Here is a 20,830-nt window from a genome sequence, read left to right as displayed (position 1 = left end):
GGGAAGGGAAATATTTTCAAATTTATTTACATACATATATATATATATAACAGTTGTTTTCTTCTACAGTAAAATAATATATTAAATTAGATTAAGTTTATTCTTTCTTTCAAAAAGGGTCCAAGAAGAAACGAGAAGCAGTCCTTTTTTCATTTTCAACCTATAGTTCTTCTAAATTAATTTCTTGTGGCACTGTAAGTGTCTCTTGTCTTTATCCTCTGTTTTTAGTTCATGGAAATCCTGACTCCCTCGAGCCCTAGCCTTCAGGGAGCTTTGTGAAGATTTCACTCCTCCGCCTCGGAGTAAAAGAATTTTAAGGGTTCTTAGTTTAGTTCTTACCCTAGAATTGATTCCAACCGATTTGCTGGTGCTGCCGACATTTGCAGGGGACCTCTCTGTTCCGAGCTGTTGTGATAGCTCGGCTGCTCCTCTGCAGAAAGTTTGTTCTGTGGCTGCCTCCACCTCAGAATTCATAGCTGAACAGCTCGGCTTCCTCCAGCCACCCCTCGCTGGCTCAGTTCCAGTGCTGTGTCTGTCTGGCTGATTGAGCATTTTGTTGCTGTTTTTCTCCCCCATCTCTGCAAAGTGCAGTAAATTCGACCTGGAGGCCTTCCTCGATCCTTCAGAGTCCTCTTCGGTCACTGGCTTCAGGGGACACCACTGCATGGTTGGCTGCTCCTGGCCCAGCCAGCAGGAGCCGGGGGGGCAAAAGCCCCCAGCCCTGGCCACGTAGGTGCGCTTAAGGCATGGCTGCATCTGCTTCATGCCACGCAGACAAAAAATTAACCTCTTCTCTTCCATTTCTGTGAGTATGTAACTTCCACACAAGTGTACGAAGCTCTTAATTGGTCCACTAAGAAAACAATACCTCCTGAGGAGAAGCTTTTTTTACAAACCACCAGAGATATCTCAGCTGATTCTGGCTGTGTCTTGTCCTGTGGTTTTGTTCTTCTTGTCATGACAGAGGGAAATGGGGAGAAAGTCTCACTTGAGGGCGGTTGGGATGTAGCTGAGGGGACTATTGGTTTAGGAATATAGGATAGAGCTTCTGTGTGACAGCCGGATTATAATAGGGAAATGAAGAAGGGTGTGTGTTCCCTGACCGAACCTCCAGCTCCCCACTGCTCCACATCCCCTGCAGTTGGCAGCATCCTCAGCTCTCAGGGAGTGCCCATCAACTCCAGGGGCTGTGACCTCTCTGTTCTTTCCAGACCCTAATGGTGCAGAAGGTCCCTCCCCTGAAGAAGATACTGGGAAAGCCCCAGGGAGACACCTCAGGGGACTCAGAACATGGTGCTGGGCTGAGTGAGGATGGACATTTTTCCATGTTGGTACCAGGAGAGGTGAATGGCTTTGCCTTTCCCTTTCTTTGTTTGCTTTGCTTCCCCTTGGCAGCAAGGTCCCACCATGGTCAGCCTGGTGGGACCATCTGTCTCCTCTCCCTCTAAGGGACAGGCAGACAGGCACCGTGCAGGAACTTCTCCTCCACCAAGGAGGACAGACTCTCAGATGCCCCCGGGCTCCCTGCACTGCTCTCCTCCACATGCAGGGATGTCCTTTCCCCCTTTTGACTCCTCACATCTTTCTGCTGAATTCAAGCCTGGCCTCCGTGTTGGCTTTCCCACCCCTGCAGACACTCTCCAAGCTGTCAAAGTGGAAAGGAGTTTCTCAGCAGTGGAAGTGGGTGATGGCACAAGGAGAGCCTTCTCCACTGACAGAGGAATGGGAGGATGGGACAGCCTGCAATGGCTCCTCTGTTGAGGGGAACCATCCTTTGGCTGCTGAATGAGTCAAGGCTGGAAATTGCAGCAAAGCAGGTGAGGGCAGCTGAGGGCTGTCACAGCGAGGTGGGGACAGGGAGACAGTGACATACTGCGGGAGGTGACATCCCTGTGACACTGAACCTACAGGAGAACGGGCACATCAGCAAGGACAAGGATTGTGGGATTGCACTTCCCAGCAGAGCTGCAGGTGGGTGCAGAGCTCTTCACTGCTTCCTTGCTCCCCACAGAGGGTTTGTGCTGAGGAGTTGGCTGCCGGTCTGGGGGAGAGGACGCTGTAACATGTACATCTCATCCCTTGTGACTGGTGAAACTTTCTCTTGCCAGCCACTACAGTCTTATGTCCGATTTCCTGCATCTGCTCTGGCATAAAGGCCAATGCCGTCGGTGGAATTTTAATTTTTTTGATTGTCAGGCAGTTTATACAGCACCTAGACCTGCTGTTTGCAAACAGAGGAGAGTTGGTGAGAGATGTGGTGATCAAAGGCCGTCTGGAGCACAGCGACCATGAAACGATAGAGTTTTCCACACTTGATGAAGTAAGGAGGAGCATGAACCAAACCTGTACCCTCGACTTCTGGAGGTTGGGCTTGGGCCTGTTGAGGACACCGATTCGGAAAGCCCCTTGGAAAGCAGCCCTTTGAAACAAGGGGGCCCAGGAAGGCGGGACATGGTTTGAGAAAGAAATCTTGGAGGAGCAGGAGCGGCCCCTGCTGTCCCCGGCCGGCGCTGTGCCCCCGGCCCCGCCCGGCCCCGCCCGCGGCGGTTCGTGCCCGGCCGCAGCCCCGGCTCCTCTGGCCGTGTCTGCCAGGGCACAGTAATACACCGCCGCGTCCCCAACACGGGGCCCGGAGAGCCACAGGGTGCTCCAGCGACGCTCTGGCGACACCGACACCTGTCCCGCCTCGTCGGGCAGATCTTTGGAGCCTTTGTGAAAGCTCACGAGGAATTCGGGGCCGCGGCCCCGCAGCTGACGGTACCAGTGGATATAGTCAGTGGTCCGTATACTGGGGTGTGAGCAGTTGATGGTGATTTCCGTGCCCTCGGGGGTTTGTGCCAACGGCTCCTGCTGCACCTGGGCTCTGCCCGCAGCCACTGCCAGAGAGACAAAGAAGAAAAATATCAGAATTTCTTTTTGTCCTGTGAGTTGTTTCTCAGAAGAAATCCTGCAGAAGCAGTCAGGGACATACAGAGATGATGAGGAGAAGAGTATCCAGAGGACGTCAACATGTGCAGTAATAGAAATGTCAATCATTAGTGGAGACATGAATGTGTGAATAATAGGCAAAAGAAAGAAAGAAAGACAGAGAGGAAAGGAAGGTGCAGTGATAGTTGGACAAAGAAGAGAGGCGTGAATTTTCTGAGGGAACCTGAGATGGTGCAGAGAGAGGGATGGATGGGAGGATGATTCCGGGACAGAGGTCTGTGAAGAAGCCAGAGGGGACGGCAGCTTGCAGGGAGCTGCGTAGCCACTCCAGCCCCAGCCCCGACCCCCAGGGTCCCCCGCCGCCAGCCCCGCGCACCGAGCAGCACCGCGGCCAGCGCCGCCAGCCCCGCGCCCCGCCAGCGCCGCATCCCGCCGCTCCGCCGCCCGCGCCTCGCTGCCCCCGCCAGCCCCGGCTCTCTGCTCCGGACGGGCCGCCTCCCCTCCCATCCCCTCCCATTCTCCCTCCTCTGCCCTCCTCCGCCAGCTCCGCCCCGGCCCGGGCTCAGCCCCCTCCTCGCACAGCACCAGCACAAGCAGTGGCACAAATCCCTTTGGCATTGCCAGCCCCAGCACACAGCTGGGGGCCAGCCCAGACACCACCGACACGCCAGCGGAAGCACATCCACTCCGGGACTGGCAGCACACGGGCGGCGCCGTTCAGGAGCCTCTCTCCCTGCCCACCGGGCAAACCTGCCCCTCCTCACCTCTGCAGCGCTGCTGAGAGCAGCAGCCTCACGGCTGGGGAGGGGGCACGGGGGGCTGCCAGGCGTGCTGAGCCACTGCCAGTGTTGCTTACACTGAGGTCAACTCAGTATCCAAGCTTTTACATCTTGAGGAGGTGCAGAATTTTCGTATGAATGTTCTTATTAAAACCATTATCATTACCTCTATCCTTATTCAAATAATTGTAGACGTTTTGTAGAGGAAAAGCCAATTTAGAGGTAACGAAAATGAACAGTATGTTTTCTGTGGTGTGCCGGGTGCCTGGGATCACTCTGGAGTTGATCTAGATACGGGGCTGGGAATAAGGGTCTCCATCTGCCAAGCCCGCAGCCCTTCACCTGCACTTTCAGATGGGTGGGGCAGGGCTGTCCCAGCCCCACCCCTCGCAGGCAGCTCTCTGGTGGGTGCCCCGTGTGCTCCCTGCCTGTGCGCGGGGATCACCTCCTGAGCCCTCCTCCTGTTCCCTGCTCATCCCTCAGCTCTTTCCCTAGGGAATATGCTGTCCTTGCCACCGCTGCGGCTGGGACATCCAGCAGCCCTGCTGGAGCCACGTTCCTCTCTCACACTGTGCATTTTCCCAGCAGAGCAAGGCACAGCCAGAGAGCCTGGGCTGCTGCCCAGCAGGGCCCATCTCCCGTTCCTGGGCAGCTGGGAGAGAGGCGTTTGTCCTGGGCAGATGAAGAAGGACAGGGGAGAAGCCACAGAGGCAGAGGAGACACGTGCTCCCCGAGGGAACTGTAACCAGCCCAGAGAGCTGAGGACAGCACGGCAAGATGTGAAACCTGAGCGGGGAAGAAGCCCCGGAGCTCGCAAAAGCCCAGCAGTGGGTGTGCAGCAGAGCAGGCGATTGCAGCTGGGGAGGGGGGAACTGCCCTGCGAGCTGACCGGGAACAGCCCCTGCCCGTGAGGGAGGCCCCAGAGCCAGGCAATGCTCAGAATGCCATGGGCTGAGGGAGCCACAGGGGCTGCTGCTGGGGGAGGGAGAAACCCAAAGAGAGCATTCCAGGCACTGAAAGATAATATCTCTGCCCTCCTTCTTCCTTTGCTCCCCCAAGGGTGTTGTTTGTGGCAGCTCTGTTGTCTCGGGGCTGGGAGGTGGTTTCTGACTCTCTCAGCAAACAGCAGGTTGGTCTCAGCATGAACCTGGGCTGTCTCGTCCTCACTGCCTGCCTGGGCCACCTCCTGGGTAAATCCTGGCTTTTCATCAGTACACTCTTCTTCTTCCTCCCAGGAAACACTCAACAGCTTTATCAGGCCCCTGTGGGGAAATACCACTGAATAGAGAAAGATCATTGCAAAGTATCTTCTCGACTTTGCTCAAGATGCTCTGACTTTTATCAAGGCAATGGGAAAAGAGAGAAGAGAAATCTCAGACCCCTTCTTCTCTTCTCTCCCCTTCAATCCACCTCCCTCTCCTTCTCTCTTCTAATCCAACTGCTGCCACCACAGGCATCTCAGCTGTCTCTGCAGTACCACATTTCTCCCTCTCTAAAGAAAATCAGCAGATCCTGTCAAAGTTGGCCCAGGCACTTTCAAGCTCTCAGCTCACTGACTTTACACATGGACTGTGTCCCATTCTGCCTCCAGGCTGCCAAATATCTGCCATGGTTTCGTTTTCTTCTGGCTGTCCAAACAGACAGGTCTCCCTCTTTGCAAGCTCAGAATTGTGTGTACTCAGGGAGTGAGGAACCCTCAGAGGTGACAGGGATGGATGAATCTTTTTGCTGTTCTTCCAAAGGCTCCTCAACCTGCTGGAGATGTGCTGGTTCCAGCACAAAAGCTAAGGCAAGACAGGCTGTTCCCTGGTCCTTTGAGTAGGAGGAGCAAGAAGACAGAGACAGCAAAGGTCTCCTCAGGATCTTCCTGAGCTCAGAGCTCTGAGATCCTGCCTAAAAGGAGTCTCATCTAACTGTCTCCAGTAGGGAGTCTCCATCTTCCTAAAGAGCAGGCAGCTTCCTCCACCAGGGTTTAGCATCCACTTTGCTTTATCTTGCCACAGTATTTCCCTGTGCAGCTGCTGGCCTTCACTTTCTTCCAGGCACCATGGGGCAGATTGTTGTCACCCAGGAAGATGGAGAAGTCCTGGTGAAGCAGAAAGGCCTCTTCCAGACCACCTGCACATACCAGACCAATTACTTCAATGGATTGTCGTGGTACCAGCAGAGGAAAGGACAAGCCCCACAGCTGCTCTCGTCTCAGGCAGGGGCCGGCCCGAGGCAGAGCGGCCGTATCAGCACGGAGCTGAACACCACGGGGAAATACAGTGTCCTGCAGGTGGAGGAAGTGGAGGTCTCTGACAGTGCCTTGTACCTCTGTGCTGTGCGAGACACCCTGGTGCAGGGAGCTCCCTGGGCTGTGCAACAAGCCAGGGGAAGGAGGGGATGTGTCTGTGCAAGGCTGAGCTTGGGGAAAGGGACCCTCCGCTGTCCCCTGGCAGTGCTGCTTCCCCTGTACACCCAGAGATCTGCAGGCTGAGCCCCTCTTCCAGGAGAGGAGAGTGTCAGTGGTCGAGGGGAAAGAGAAGGAGGGGAAACAGTTTCTGGATTGCTCATTCTCACTTATGGGTTCTGTGGTTCTTCTTCCCAACATCTCCAGGGAGTTGTTGGGCAATTCAGGAGGCTGAGACCACTTCTGCAACGATTCCTTGTGCTGCTCTTGGCTTTCTGTTTTTCCCTGCTGCCCGTGGCTTCTCCAGGGTTTCCACTGGGCTTGTCCCTTATAATGCCTGCTCTGGGTTGTGTCCCTCAGAGTTCCGAGTTCAAAGTAGGGTGAAAAACATAAATAAGACGTTATCTGCAATGCTCCTTCCTTGAATTGCATGACTCCAACAATTTCTGAAAGTGCTCAGAAGTGTCCATTGAAAACGTCCAATTGCTGTGTGGCAGAAGAGAAGTGGAGGAGAGAGCAGGAAGTTGGGCTGCCTTTTATACCTGCCCTTCACTGCCACACAACCAGGGGCAGCCTCTGCAGAGGTAACAATTTCCTCACAAGCTCATCTTGCATGCCAACCACCACACCGAGTGCTATGGGCTGTGCTCTCATGCCCTGCACTGCTGCCTTTACATTCCCATATTTGTGCCACGCCCATTCCCCAGGGATGAAAGGCCCTGGGATGAAAGGCCCCAGGATTTTGCAGCAGGAATGCAGCAGTGCAGGCACATGACTCATCTCCAGTACTGGATGGATGCAGAGCAGGAGAGTGATGCATCAGCCTGGGTGACTCAGGTGGAGACACTTGAGGTGTCATCCTCAGGAAGAAGTTCCTGCCACCCCCTAACTGGACACTCATAGGCTGTTGTGCATGGGATGATGTCCCCTTTCCTTGTCTTTCTCTCTCTCCTCTGCTCACCCCGATGCTCACTTGTGGTTGCCTCCCCATGGGTGTGCATTGAGCTGATGGTTTTGATTCTGTCCTGCCTAACGCTGCCCTCAGGAAAGTGCTCTGCACTATTTTGTCTCATCTCCACTTTGTGCAGCCTCTGAGTAAACACAAACTGCCCTGTGCTTGTCTGGCACCTTGTCCTTCCTCTCGATCCTCCAGCTCTGCTGCTTTTGACCTCAGGTGTCCTCAGCAGAGTCCACGGGTGGCTGTGTGTTCCTGCCTTGTGTGCTCTTGGAGCAGCCGGGTTTGCACGGACACATGTGGGGGCACAAATCCGTGTGTGATTCCACACTGGTGTGCACGAGCCTGGGGGTGTGAGTGTGTGTGTGTTTCTGTCTGTCTGTCTATGTGTGTGCATGTGTGTGTGTCTGTCTGTGTATGTGTGTCCCTGTGTGTCCATGTGTGTCCCTCTGTAACAGACAGATAACATACAAATGCCAAAAATTATGTTTCGCCTTTGTTTCTGCCTGTCAAAAACTTCCTACCAAAAATTCTGTGTCAGTTTTCCACCAGAAGTTCTCACCAAAATTTTCCCACTGGAGTTTTCCTGCCAAAAGATCCTGTTATTGCTCATGGTTATCGTATCTCTGCAAATATCTGAATTGGGCTACGTGCCAAGAAACCACACACAACCTCCTTTGAACACTAAAAAAGATGAGGAAAAGTTTGGGAAAAGCAGGGAAAGAGGAGTAGGAAAGAGAATTGGCTATAGCAGCTAAAGATCTCTCCTCCACCTCACCCTTATCTTTTCTTCTGCCACCGTAAGCTGCCTGCCATCACCAGAGACTGGACTTCTGCCGTCTTGAAATGGACTGAGACCCACCATGCCACCCGCGTGAGTTTCTCCACCCTGACCATATTTCTGAGGGCCGAGAGGTACAGCTGGACCGAGACCTCTGCACAGCCTGGGACACGGCCCGGTGTGAGTGGCGGCAAGGCCCACAGCCTGGCTGCATTCCAGAGAACTAAGACCCCCTGCAGCTAAAGAGATAACATTGAAAGCGGCAGAGACAGAGAAAAAAAAGACAGAAAACTGCTTCTCTCTCTCTCTCTCCACCCCCACCCCACAGACCAGTTTGACAGAAAGGTAGATTTTGGTGGTATCTTTTCTCTGCTTCTAAAAGTAATCTTAGCATTTTCCAACCTTTGCTTATTTTTTCCTCTTTCTCTTTGCATCTCTTAGCAATTAATATAAAACAGTTTTGGTATCAACAGATAACTTGTATGAGTTTTAATTTTGCTCAAGGGAATATTCGAATCTAAAAGCTCTTTCTGCAATATTTAAGCAGATCGTAACACCCTCATGGGAAGTTCATTTGCTGCCTGTTCAAGGGATACCGTCCTCTGCTCTGGCCCTGAACTCCCCAGAGCAGCAGGTTACCAGGGTCAGAAGGCGCGTGGGTGCAGCTGAGTGCTGACGGCACCTGCCCCCTACAGCTGTGTCCAGGGAAGAGGCAGAGAAATGCAGGTTCTGTCTCCGGAGCCCTTCTCTTCCTGTCCGTCCACAGCTCTCACTCTGCTGCTGCTGATATCGGGCCAGCAAGGCCGGTTTCACTGTCTGTCTGTCTGTCCCTTTTCCACACAGCGGGCAAGGTCAAAATTCTCCCCCTACCCAAACAAAAGATCCTCATGAACCAGAGAATGTCAGTGCCTGCCCGGAACGGATCAGAATATCCAGGAGACGATTTCTCAGGAGAAGTCAGGGACACACATTGCAGCTGACTGGAGTATGCCCAGACCTGTGCTGTGCTGTGCATGTCACTTGGCACCCAGACATTCTGGCACAAGCCTGTGCTTTAGGTAGGAGTAAAACGCCCTGTTTTCAAAGGGGCGCTATTTGCTCCGCTGGAGACACAATTAACTGAGTTGTGTATTTCTGAGAAAATCCCCTGAAAGCTCCAAAGACGAGGGTGTCACTGAATCTGAGCTCAGGTGGGATTTACAGCATGTGACAAAGCCCTGCTGTCCCCGGCCGGCGCTGTGCCCCCGGCCCCGCCCGCGGCGGTTCGTGCCCGGCCGCAGCCCCGGCTCCTCTGGCCGTGTCTCCCACGGCACAGTAATACACCGCCGCGTCCCCAACACGGGGCCCGGAGAGCCACAGGGTGCTCCAGCGACGCTCTGGCGACACCGACAGCTGTCCCACAGGCTCCAGCACTGCTTTATCTCCAGTGAAACCCGTTACAATGTGATGCACCGCCTGGTCTGGGAACTGACGGTACCAGTGAACATAAACGGTACCCTGAAGTTTGGGGAGGGAGCAGTTGATGGAGGTACCGGTGCCCTCGATGGTCTCTGTCGACGGGTCCTGCAGTACCTGAGCTCTACCCACAGCCACTGCTAGGAAGGAAAACAGAGAAAAACCGTCAAAACGTGCTTTCTGATCAGCCCTCCCCGCTGTTTCTCAGAACAAACCCCGCAGGAACAGTCGGGAACACACAGAGATGATGACGAGCAGTGTTTCCCGAGGATGTCAACACATGTGGTGAGGGCACTCGTGGAACTGAGTCTCCCCAGATCACAACTCATCGATCGTTGGTGGAGAGAGGAATGTGTGAATGAAACGTGGAAGGATGAGGTCACTGTAGCAAAAAAATGGGAGAAAGAAAGAAAAGACGGAAAGAAAGTAGCAAGTGGGAAGGACTGACTGCATGAGTAATACGGAAATCACAATGGAAATAAGAAAACAGGGAGAGTCAGACAAACTATGGAGTGATGAGATTTCTGAGGCAATATGGGATGGCACAGAGAGAGGGATGGACTGCACGATGATTCGAGGAGACAGGTCCGTGAAGTAGCCAGAGGGGACGGCAGCCTCGAGGGACCTGCATGGCCGCCCCAGCCCCAGCCCCGACCCCCAGGTCCCCCGCCGCCAGCCCCGCGCACCGAGCAGCACCGCGGCCAGCGCCGCCAGCCCCGCGCCCCGCCAGCGCCGCATCCCGCCGCTCCGCCGCCCGCGCCTCGCTGCCCCCGCCAGCCCCGGCTCTCTGCTCCGGACGGGCCGCCTCCTCTCCGCCTCCTCTCCCTCCCCTGCCCTCCTCCGCCAGCTCCGCCCCGGGGCTCAGCCCTGCGCCGGCGCCGCTCGGGCTCTCGCCGGGGGCGGGCTGGATGCCGAGGGCAGGCGAGAGCGGCGGCAGCGCGGCGGCGGTCGGGGCTCTGCACTGCGGAGGCGGCGGGGCCGGGCTGGGTGGCAGAGGAGCGGGTTGCTATCGGGGCGATCAACATTGACAGGCCATGAGCTCCTTTCACCGCCATCGTCTCTTCCCTCACATCCCTCCTTTGCTGGCACGTGGGGACTCCTGAATTGTCCTCCAGGGCACGTGCTTGTAAGAATGGTCGAGGGGCACGAGAGGCAGAACATCCCTCCGGGCTCAGCACCCCGGGCTCAGCCAGAGAAAGCCCGGACATGGCATGGCACCTCCCACCTGCTTTGGAGTCATGGAGGTGCAGTCTGCATTCATGGAGCACAGGGCTAGGACAGGTGGAAGGTCAGGGATGACAAGGTAATGTGGCCATCTGTGGCCTGAGAGAGATGGATCTGAAAGCAACTGTGACTCTCGGGATAAGATGAAGTCCTGCAAAACCATGAGGGGAATGGAAAGGTTTCTCTTCTCCAAGACAAGTAACACGATTTGATCAGCCTGCCCCTGCATGTCATGTTTGACCAGTGCCCAAATCTACTTGGTGGCCTTTGTTGCATTCACTGCAGTCTGTTAATAGTCTTGTTGGACTGGGGAGCCTCAGGGTGGATGAAATACTCCATATTTGGCCTCCAACGAGCCAGAGGGGCAGGGTCACCTCCCTGAACCTGCTCACAGCTTATCAACTAGCACAGCTCAAGATGCAGTTGACCTTCCTTGCTGCAAGGGCACTGCTCTCTCATGTTCTGCCAGATGTCTCCTAAAACACCACATCCTGTTCCATGGATCTGCTTCCTAGACAGACAGCTCCCAGTCTGCAGAGGCTGTATGGGTAGAGGGTGTCCAGGGTCTGGTGAACCTTTAGGTGCCCACCTGTGCTTCCCTCCCACCTCCACAGAGTTGTGATCTGGGGAGACTCAATGAGCTCTGTTCTCACTTCCACGAGTGCCTCAGTCCAAGAGTATCTCCATGGAGGGGGAATCTGGCCTGGCTGAGCTCTCCCAGCAGAGCTCCCTGGCAATGATCTCACCAAAGGTCACTACAGGCAAGAGGCACTTCAGAGGTGCCCACTGAAGCTGCTCTATCATTCCCTCCACAACTGCACAGGGGAGAGAAAATATCATGAAAAGCTCATGAGTTAAGGGCAGGGAGAGATCACTCACTGTTTACTTGCATGGGCAAAACAGACTTGACTTAAGAAAATCAGTTGAATTGTTTACCAATCAAAACTAGAGCAGGATAACGAGAAGCAAAACAAAGGCTAAACCCACCTTTTCCCCACCTCTCTCTCCATCCTGGACTTAACTTTATTCCCAATTCTCTCTCTCCTCCCCTCCAGTGGCACAGGGAGGTGGGGAATGGGGGTTGCGGTCAGTTCATCACACCTTGTTTCTGCCGCTGCTTCCTCCTCAGGGAGAGGATTCCTTCCCCAGCCCCAGCCTGGGGTCACTGCCATGGGTGACAGTCCTCCACAGACTTCTCCAGTGTGAGTCCCTCCCTTGGGCTATGCTTCTTCATAAACTGCTCCAGCGTGGGTCCCTTTCCACGGGGTGCAGTTCTTCAAGAACAGACTGATCCAGCCTGGGTCCCCCAGAGGGTCACAAGTCCTTCTTAGAGACCTGTTCTAGTATGTGCTCTTCTGTTTGTGGGTCCACAGGTCCCTGCCAGAAGCCTGCCCCAGCATGGGCTTCCCACAGGCTCACAGCCATCTTTCAGGCATTCACCTGCTCCTCCATGGGCTGCAGGTGATTTCTGCTCCCATCTCACTCTTTTCCCCTCTGGCTGCAGTTTCCTCTGCACAATCATTTTTTCCCCTGTTACAAGTGTTGTCACAGATGTGTGTCACTGACATGGATGATTGACTCGGCCTTGACCAGTGGTGGGTCTGTCCTGGAGCTGACTGGCATTGGTTCTGTTGGACATGGAGGAAGCTTCTCACAGCTTCTCAGAGAAGGTACCCCTTTAGTGCTCCCCCAGTACCGAAACCTCGCCATGCAAACCCACACACATGAACTCACACTAACCTGGCTGCACACGAGTGCACTCAAACCAGGAATACAACCACTGATGGACTCTGCTGAGGACACCTGGGGACAACACCACAGGGCTGGGGCACTGTGGGGAAGGACAAGGCCCCAGGGAAGCCCGTGGCACTGTTTGTGTACTCACAGGCTGCACACAGACAGAAGATTCAAAATAAACCCAAATGCTCTCCTGAGGGCAGTGTTAGACAGGACGGGGTCAAAGCAGCCGCCCAAAGCACACACGTAGAGAAGCAACAACCAGTGACCGTTGGGGTGAGCTGAGGAGGAAGGGAAAGGGAATTACATGGCCCATCCTCATGCCCAGGAGTCCTTGGGTATCCACGGACGATTGCTGCAGCTTCTTCTTGAAAACAGCACTTTAAGCAACCCCACCAGAGTGATCCAGACTGACACATCACTTGCCTGCTCTGGATGCATCCAGCCCTGGAGCTGAGTCCTGAGCTGCATTATTTCATTCTTACCCTAGAAATCCTAGGGTTCAAACAAACCCATCCTTGGGGCGTGGAAGAAACCCGGAAACGAAAATGCAGCAGTTTGGAAACCAAAGCACAGCCTGTACCATCAGCTGTGATGGTTTGCATTCAAGATGAAATTGTTACCTCTGCAAAGGCTGTCCCTGGTCCAGTGGCAGTGAAGGGCAGGGAGAAAAGGCAGCCCCAGCCCCTGCTGTCTCATCCACTTCTCTTGTCTCCTTCTGCTTGGGAACCAGGTGAGTGTGAAGCCCCTTCTCCTCCTTTTCCACAGTGAGATCTCCACTGGTTGGACATCTCAGATGATTCTGGCTGTGTCCTGTGCTGGGCCCTGGAGCTTGCTGTCATGGCAAGTTGTTGGCTGTAAAATATGTGCTAGAGAGAGGCTGGAATGTGGCTTTTACTTAACAAATTAGGAGAGAGACTCTCTGGGCCAGGCTGTTCTTTGCAGCACAAGGAAGAAGGTGTGGCTCCTTGCCATGCCTGCAGCTCCCAGTTCAGCAGTGACCTTGTTTGCTCTTATTCACGCTTGTGCTCTGTTTCTTGTCTGCTCCCTCTCCCAGGTGCCCCCTGACACTGGGCATCCCATGTCCTGTTACATCCCATGCCATCCCTGCCAACCTGTGGCACGGCCCCGCTGGCCAACAGCTGCAATGAGTGCTGTGTCAGGCAGTGCCAGAGCTCCACCGTTGTCATTGAGCCACCGGCTGTGCTGGTGACCCTGCCCGGGCCCATCCTCAGCTCCTTCCCACAGAACACCGTGGTGGGATCCTCCACCTCTGCTGCCATTGGCAGCATCCTCAGCTGTGACAGTGCCCATCAACTCTGGGGGCTGTGACCTTGATTCAAGGCAATTTCTACACAGCAGGTATGCAGTGTATAGATAAAGCACACCTTTACTCAGCTGCCGTACACGTAGGGGTAGCACTGCCATATACATGTCCAACGAGTGCCAGAACCCAACAAGCATTCATACATGGAAGTAAACAAGCTCCAAATTTTATCTAACACATACATTCTCCAAGGTTCAGTACAAAGTTAGGTGGGTAGATGTCTTATCTAACTATACATTTGGTTACCTATTCTCTATACCTGCTATTACATATGATTATCACTCCAAGCAGCAACATCTCCCATCCATCCTTTAGACCCCTTGTAAAGCTATTGATTACACCTGCTGTGTCCTGAAGCACTTCTTCCAACTATTATCTTTCCCTTCCAGTTGGGTGTTTCCCCTTCCAGCCATGTTGTTTTTCTACTTGCAACAGTTACTTTTGCAGAGTCATACTTAGGCTAAGTTCTGAAGGTTATGTGAACAGAGGCCTTAAACTTTAGCCATGTATTTTTATCTTCTTTGTTTCAACCGCTCCCACATCTTCAGATGCTATTGTGGTAAAAGGTCCCTCCCCTGAAGAAGATACTGGGAAAGCCCCAGGGAGACACCTCAGGGGACTCAGAACATGGTGCTGGGCTGAGTGAGGATGGACATTTTTCCATGTTGGTACCAGGAGAGGTGAATGGCTTTGCCTTTGCCTTTTCTTTGTTTGCTTTGCTTCCCCTTGGCAGCAAGGTCCCACCATGGTCAGCCTGGTGGGACCATCTGTCTCCTCTCCCTCTAAGGGACAGGCAGACAGGCACCGTGCAGGAACTTCTCCTCCACCAAGGAGGACAGACTCTCAGATGCCCCCGGGCTCCCTGCACTGCTCTCCTCCACATGCAGGGATGTCCTTTCCCCCTTTTGACTCCTCACATCTTTCTGCTGAATTCAAGCCTGGCCTCCGTGTTGGCTTTCCCACCCCTGCAGACACTCTCCAAGCTGTCAAAGTGGAAAGGAGTTTCTCAGCAGTGGAAGTGGGTGATGGCACAAGGAGAGCCTTCTCCACTGACAGAGGAATGGGAGGTTGGGACAGCCTGCAATGGTTCCTCTGTTGAGGGGAACCATCCTTTGGCTGCTGAATGAGTCAAGGCTGGAAATTGCAGCAAAGCAGGTGAGGGCAGCTGAGGGCTGTCACAGCGAGGTGGGGACAGGGAGACAGTGACATACTGCGGGAGGTGACATCCCTGTGACACTGAACCTACAGGAGAACGGGCACATCAGCAAGGACAAGGACTGTGGGATTGCACTTCCCAGCAGAGCTGCAGGTGGGTGCAGAGCTCTTCACTGCTTCCTTGCTCCCCACAGAGGGTTTGTGCTGAGGAGTTGGCTGCCGGTCTGGGGGAGACGATGCTGTAACATGTACATCTCATCCCTTGTGACTGGTGAAACTTTCTCTTGCCAGCCACTACAGTCTTATGTCCGATTTCCTGCATCTGCTCTGGCATAAAGGCCAATGCCGTTGGTGGAATTTTAATTTTTTTGATTGTCAGGCAGTTTATACAGCACCTAGACCTGCTGTTTGCAAACAGAGGAGAGTTGGTGAGAGATGTGGTGATCAAAGGCCATCTGGAGCACATATCCCCATACTTGGGGAAATAAGGAGGAGCATGAACCAAACCTGTATCCTCGACTTCTGGAGGTTGGGCTTGGGCCTGTTGAGGACACCGATTCGGAAAGCCCCTTGGAAAGCAGCCCTTTGAAACAAGGGGGCCCAGGAAGGCGGGACATGGTTTGAGAAAGAAATCTTGGAGGTGCAGGAGCGGCCCCTGCTGTCCCCGGCCGGCGCTGTGCCCCCGGCCCCGCCCGGCCCCGCCCGCGGCGGTTCGTGCCCGGCCGCAGCCCCGGCTCCTCTGGCCGTGTCTGCCAGGGCACAGTAATACACCGCCGCGTCCCCAACACGGGGCCCGGAGAGCCACAGGGTGCTCCAGCGACGCTCTGGCGACACCGACACCTGTCCCGCCTCGTCCGGCAGATCTTTGGAGCCTTTGTGAAAGCTCACGAGGAATTCGGGGCCGCGGCCCGGGAGCTGACGGTACCAGTGGATATAGTCACCAGTCCCTATGCTGGGGTGTGAGCAGTTGATGGTGATTTCCGTGCCCTCGGGGGTTTGTGCCAACGGCTCCTGCTGCACCTGGGCTCTGCCCGCAGCCACTGCCAGAGAGACAAAGAAGAAAAATATCAGAATTTCTTTTTGTCCTGTAAGTTGTTTCTCGGAAGAAATCCTGCAGAAGCAGTCAGAGACATACAGAGATGATGAGGAGAAGAGTATCCAGAGGACGTCAACATGTGCAGTAATAGAAATGTCAGTCACTAGTGGAGACATGAATGTGTGAATAATAGGCAAAAGAAAGAAAGAAAAACAGAGAGGAAAGGAAGGTGCAGTGATAGTTGGACAAAGAAGAGAGGCGTGAATTTTCTGAAGGAATGTTGGATGGTGTAGAGGGAGGTATGGATGGGAGGATGATTCCGGGACAGAGGTCTGTGAAGAAGCCAGAGGGGACGGCAGCTTGCAGGGAGCTGCGTAGCCACTCCAGCCCCAGCCCCGACCCCCAGGGTCCCCCGCCGCCAGCCCCGCGCACCGAGCAGCACCGCGGCCAGCGCCGCCAGCCCCGCGCCCCGCCAGCGCCGCATCCCGCCGCTCCGCCGCCCGCGCCTCGCTGCCCCCGCCAGCCCCGGCTCTCTGCTCCGGACGGGCCGCCTCCCCTCCCATCCCCTCCCATCCCCTCCCATTCTCCCTCCTCTGCCCTCCTCCGCCAGCTCCGCCCCGGCCCGGGCTCAGCCCCCTCCTCGCACAGCACCAGCACAAGCAGCGGCACAAATCCCTTTGGCATTGCCAGCCCCAGCACACAGCTGGGGGCCAGCCCAGACACCACCGACACGCCAGCGGAAGCACATCCACTCCGGGACTGGCAGCACACGGGCGGCGCCGTTCAGGAGCCTCTCTCCCTGCCCACCGGGCAAACCTGCCCCTCCTCACCTCTGCAGCGCTGCTGAGAGCAGCAGCCTCACGGCTGGGGAGGGGGCACGGGGGGCTGCCAGGCGTGCTGAGCCACTGCCAGTGTTGCTTACACTGAGGTCAACTCAGCATCCAAGCTGCACTGAAACCGGCCTTGTTGGGCCGAAATCAGCAGCAGCGGAGCGAGAGCTGTGGACGGACAGGAAGAGAAGGGCTCCGGAGACAGAACCTGCATTTCTCTGCCTCTTCCCTGGACACAGCTGTAGGGGGCAGGTGCCGTCAGCACTCAGCTGCACCCACGCGCCTTCTGACCCTGGTAACCTGCTGCTCTGTGGAGTTCAGGGCCAGAACAGAGGACGGTATCCCTTGAACAGGCAGCAAATGAACTTCCCATGAGGGACACACATGGACGGACACACACGGACACACAAAAACGGACACATACCCACAAAGACACACACACACACTCACCCCCACAGGCTCGTGCACACCAGTGTGGAATCACACACAGATTTGTGCCCCCACATGTGTCCATGCAAACCCGGCTGCTCCAAGAGCACACAAGGCAGGAACACACAGCCAGCCGTGGACTCTGCTGAGGACACCTGAGGTCAAAAGCAGCAGAGCTGAAGGATCGAGAGGAAGGACAAGGTGCCAGACAAGCACAGGGCAGTCTGTGTTTACTCAGAGGCTGCACAAAGTGGAGATGAGACAAAATAGTGCAGAGCACTTTCCTGAGGGCAGCGTTAGGCAGGACAGAATCAAAACCATCAGCCCAATGCACACCCATGGGGAGGCAACCACAAGTGAGCATCGAGGTGAGCAGAGGAGAGAGAGAAAGACAAGGAAAGGGGACATCATCCCATGCACAACAACCTATGAGTGTCCAGTTGGGGGTGGCAGGAACTTCTTCCTGAGGATGACACCTCAAGTGTCTCCACCTGAGTCACCCAGGCTGATGCATCACTCTCCTGCTCTGCATCCATCCAGTACTGGAGATGAGTCATGTGCCTGCACTGCTGCATTCCTGCTGCAAAATCCTGGGGCCTTTCATCCCAGGGCTAAGCCCTCACTGGGGAATGGGCGTGGCACAAATATGGGAATGTAAAGGCAGCAGTGCAGGGCATGAGAGCACAGCCCATAGCACTCGGTGTGGTGGTTGGCATGCAAGATGAGCTTGTGAGGAAATTGTTACCTCTGCAGAGGCTGCCCCTGGTTGTGTGGCAGTGGAGGGCAGGTATAAAAGGCAGCCCAACTTCCTGCTCTCTCCTCCACTTCTCTTCTGCCACACAGCAGCTGGACGTTTTCATTGGGCACTTCTGAGCACTTTCAGAAATTGTTGGAGTCATGCAATTCAAGGAAGGAGCATTGCAGATAACGTCTTATTTATGTTTTTCACCCTACTTTGAACTCGGAACTCTGAGGGACACAACCCAGAGCAGGCATTATAAGGGACAAGTCCAGTGGAAACCCTAGAGAAGCCACAGGCAGCAGGGAAAAACAGGAAGCCAAGAGCAGCACAAGGAATCGTTGCAGAAGTGGTCTCAGCCTCCTGAATTGCCCAACAACTCCCTGGAGACGTTGGGAAGAAGAACCACGGAATCCATAAGTGAGAATGAGCAACACAGAAACTGTTTCACCTCCTTCTCTTTCCCCTCGACCACTGACACTCTCCTCTCCTGGAAGAGGGGCTCAGCCTGCAGATCTCTGGGTGTACAGGGGAAGCAGCACTGCCAGGGGACAGCGGAGGGTCCCTTTCCCCAAGCTCAGCCTTGCACAGACACATCCCCTCCCTCCCCTGGCTTGTTGCACAGCCCAGGGAGCTCCCTGCACCAGGGTGTCTCGCACAGCACAGAGGTACAAGGCACTGTCAGAGACCTCCACTTCCTCCACCTGCAGGACACTGTATTTCCCCGTGGTGTCCAGCTCCGTGCTGATACGGCCGCTCTGCCTCTGGCCGGCCCCTGCCTGAGACGAGAGCAGCTGTGGGGCTTGTCCTTTCCTCTGCTGGTACCACGACAATCCATTAAAGTTACTGGTCTGGTATGTACAGGTGGTCTGGAAGAGGCCTTTCTGCTTCACCAGGACTTCTCCATCTTCCTGGGTGACAACGATCTGCCCCATGGTGCCTGGAAGAAAGTGAAGGTCAGCAGCTGCACAGGGAAATACTGTGGCAAGATAAAGCAAAGTGGATGCAAAACCCTGGTGGAGAAAGCTGCCTGCCCTGTAGGGAAGTCCTGAGACCTGCAGACAGTCAGGTGAGAGTGATTTTGGAAAGTCGTTCAGAGCTCTTATCACAGCACGAATCTGAGGAGAGCTGTGCTGTGTCCATGTTCTTGCTCCTCCTGCTCAGAGGAGCAGGGAACAGCCTGTCACGCCTGAACTTTGTGTGCTGGAACCAGCTCCTCACTCCCTGAGGACACAGAATGCTGAGCTTGAAAAGAGGGAGCCCTGGCTGTGTTGCCAAGTGGAGAAAACTGGAAGCTTGTGGCAGCCAGGAGGCAAAATGGGACACCCCGTTGATGTCAGAGAAATGAGAGCTTTAAATTGTCTGGGCAGATTTGACAGGATCTGCCAATATGCATCAAAAAAGGAGGGATGTGGGACTGCAAAGAGGAGATCTCCTGTGGGGATAGCAGGGGAATCCAAAGAAAGAGGCAGAGGGAGATGGTTTGAAGGAGAGAGAAGAGACAGAGAGGGTTATGAGGTTTCCCTTCTCTTTCCTCCCTTTCCCTTTAAAATGATAAAGGATTCTGGAGCAAACACAGTAAACCGGCAAATATGAGGAGACAATTGACAGCATTTTCCCTCTATTCAATTCAATGTTTTTTTTCCCACAGGGGCCTGATAAAGCTGTTGAGGATTTCCTGGGAAGAGAAGAAAGCTGACTGATGAAAAGCCAGGACTTACCCAGGAGGTGGCCCAGGCAGACAGTGAGGACGAGACAGCCCAGATTCATGCTGAGACCAACCTGCTGTTTGCTGAGAGAGTCAGAAACCACCTCCCAGCCCCGAGACAACAGAGCTGCCAGAAACGACTCTCTAGGGGGAGCAAAGGAAGAAGGAGGGCAGAGATATTATCTTTCAGTGCCTGGAATGCTCTCTTTGGGTTTCTCCCTCCCCCAGCAGCAGCCCCTGTGGCTCCCTCAGCCCATGGCATTCTGAGCATTGCCTGGCTCTGGGGCCTCCCTCACGGGCAGGGGTTGTTCCCGGTCAGCTCGCAGGGCAGTCCCCCCCTCCCCAGCTGCAATCGCCTGCTCTGCTGCACACCCACTGCTGGGCTTTTGCGAGCTCCGGGGCTTCTTCCCCGCTCAGGTTTCACATCTTGCCGTGCTGTCCTCAGCTCTCTGGGCTGGTTACAGTTCCCTCGGGGAGCACGTGTCTCCTCTGCCTCTGTGGCTTCTTCCCTGTCCTTCGTCTACCTGGGACAAACGCCTCTCTCCCAGCTGCCCAGGAACGGGAGATGGGCCCTGCTGGGCAGCAGCCCAGGCTCTCTGGCTGTGTCTTGCTCTGCTGGGAAAATGCACAGTGTGAGAGAGGAACGTGGCTCCAGCAGGGCTGCTGGATGTCCCAGCCGCAGCGGTGGCAAGGACAGCATATTCCCTAGGGAAAGGGCTGAGGGATGAGCAGGGAACAGGAGGAGGGCTCAGGAGGTGATCCCCGCGCACAGGCAGGGAGCACACGGGGCACCCACCAGAGAGCTGCCTGCGAGGGGTGAGGCTGGGACAGCCCTGCCCCACCCATCTGAAAGTGCAGGTGAAGGGCTGCGGGCTTGGCAGATGGACGCCCTTACTCCCACCCTGTTACAGTCCGGTCAGGGGCTGCAACGTGGTTCTTTTACATGATTACTTCGAAGGCGAGATTGAGGCACAAAACTCCACACGTTAGGTCTCAAACAGACAATTTGCTTTATTTGTAACTATAAGTAATAGGTGAGAACCGGGGCCGGGGGGAAGGGGAGAAAAGGTAGAGATAAGGGAAGGGAAAAGCTACAAGAGGAAAGTGCAAAAAGAGTTACCACCACCAGTGAGAGAACCGGGTGTAGTCAGCCTCAGGCAGTCAGGGAAGGACCGCTGGAGGGAAGCAGGCGGTGAACAGACTGGAACCAAGACAAGACAGGAGACGCGGGCAGGTGGGACACGAGCAGGATGGAGCGAGGAGTGGGGCCAGCAGCCAGCACGGGACCCTGGGCAACACCGACTGGACTTCAACGCTGGGCAGTGCCTTAATACCCCCCGGTGGGCGCTCCATGG

At 55.0% G+C, this 20,830-nt stretch overlaps 1 protein-coding gene and 3 gene segments (V, D, J or C); 1 reads left to right on the top strand and 3 right to left on the bottom strand.

The window, feature by feature from the left end:
• LOC127461670 (M1-specific T cell receptor alpha chain-like) overlaps positions 1-19,689 on the bottom strand; it is a 118,941-nt gene extending 99,252 nt beyond the window's left edge. Inside the window, exon 1 of the mRNA XM_051769693.1 lies at positions 19,580-19,689. The gene's annotated coding sequence lies outside the window, so the exon portion shown is untranslated. The remainder of the gene's footprint in view (positions 1-19,579) is intronic.
• Positions 4,849-6,473, top strand: LOC127461677 (T cell receptor alpha variable 1-1-like). The segment is given in 2 exon segments: positions 4,849-4,897; positions 5,750-6,473. Coding segments are annotated over 2 exon segments (486 nt in total).
• On the bottom strand, positions 9,033-10,438 carry LOC127461762 (T cell receptor alpha variable 26-2-like). The segment is given in 2 exon segments: positions 9,033-9,430; positions 9,977-10,438. Coding segments are annotated over 2 exon segments (450 nt in total).
• On the bottom strand, positions 18,271-19,537 carry LOC127461761 (T cell receptor alpha variable 1-1-like). The segment is given in 2 exon segments: positions 18,271-18,707; positions 19,489-19,537. Coding segments are annotated over 2 exon segments (486 nt in total).
• Positions 19,690-20,830: the final 1,141 nt, after the last annotated feature.

The sequence above is a fragment of the Manacus candei genome, unplaced genomic scaffold, assembly GCF_025592945.1.
Source record: "Manacus candei isolate 608988 ecotype Guabito, Panama unplaced genomic scaffold, ASM2559294v1 h1tg000112l, whole genome shotgun sequence".
Taxonomy (NCBI): Eukaryota; Metazoa; Chordata; class Aves; order Passeriformes; family Pipridae; genus Manacus; species Manacus candei.
The sequence above is the reverse complement of the archived record's forward strand: the minus strand, read 5'-3'. Positions and strand labels throughout refer to the sequence as shown.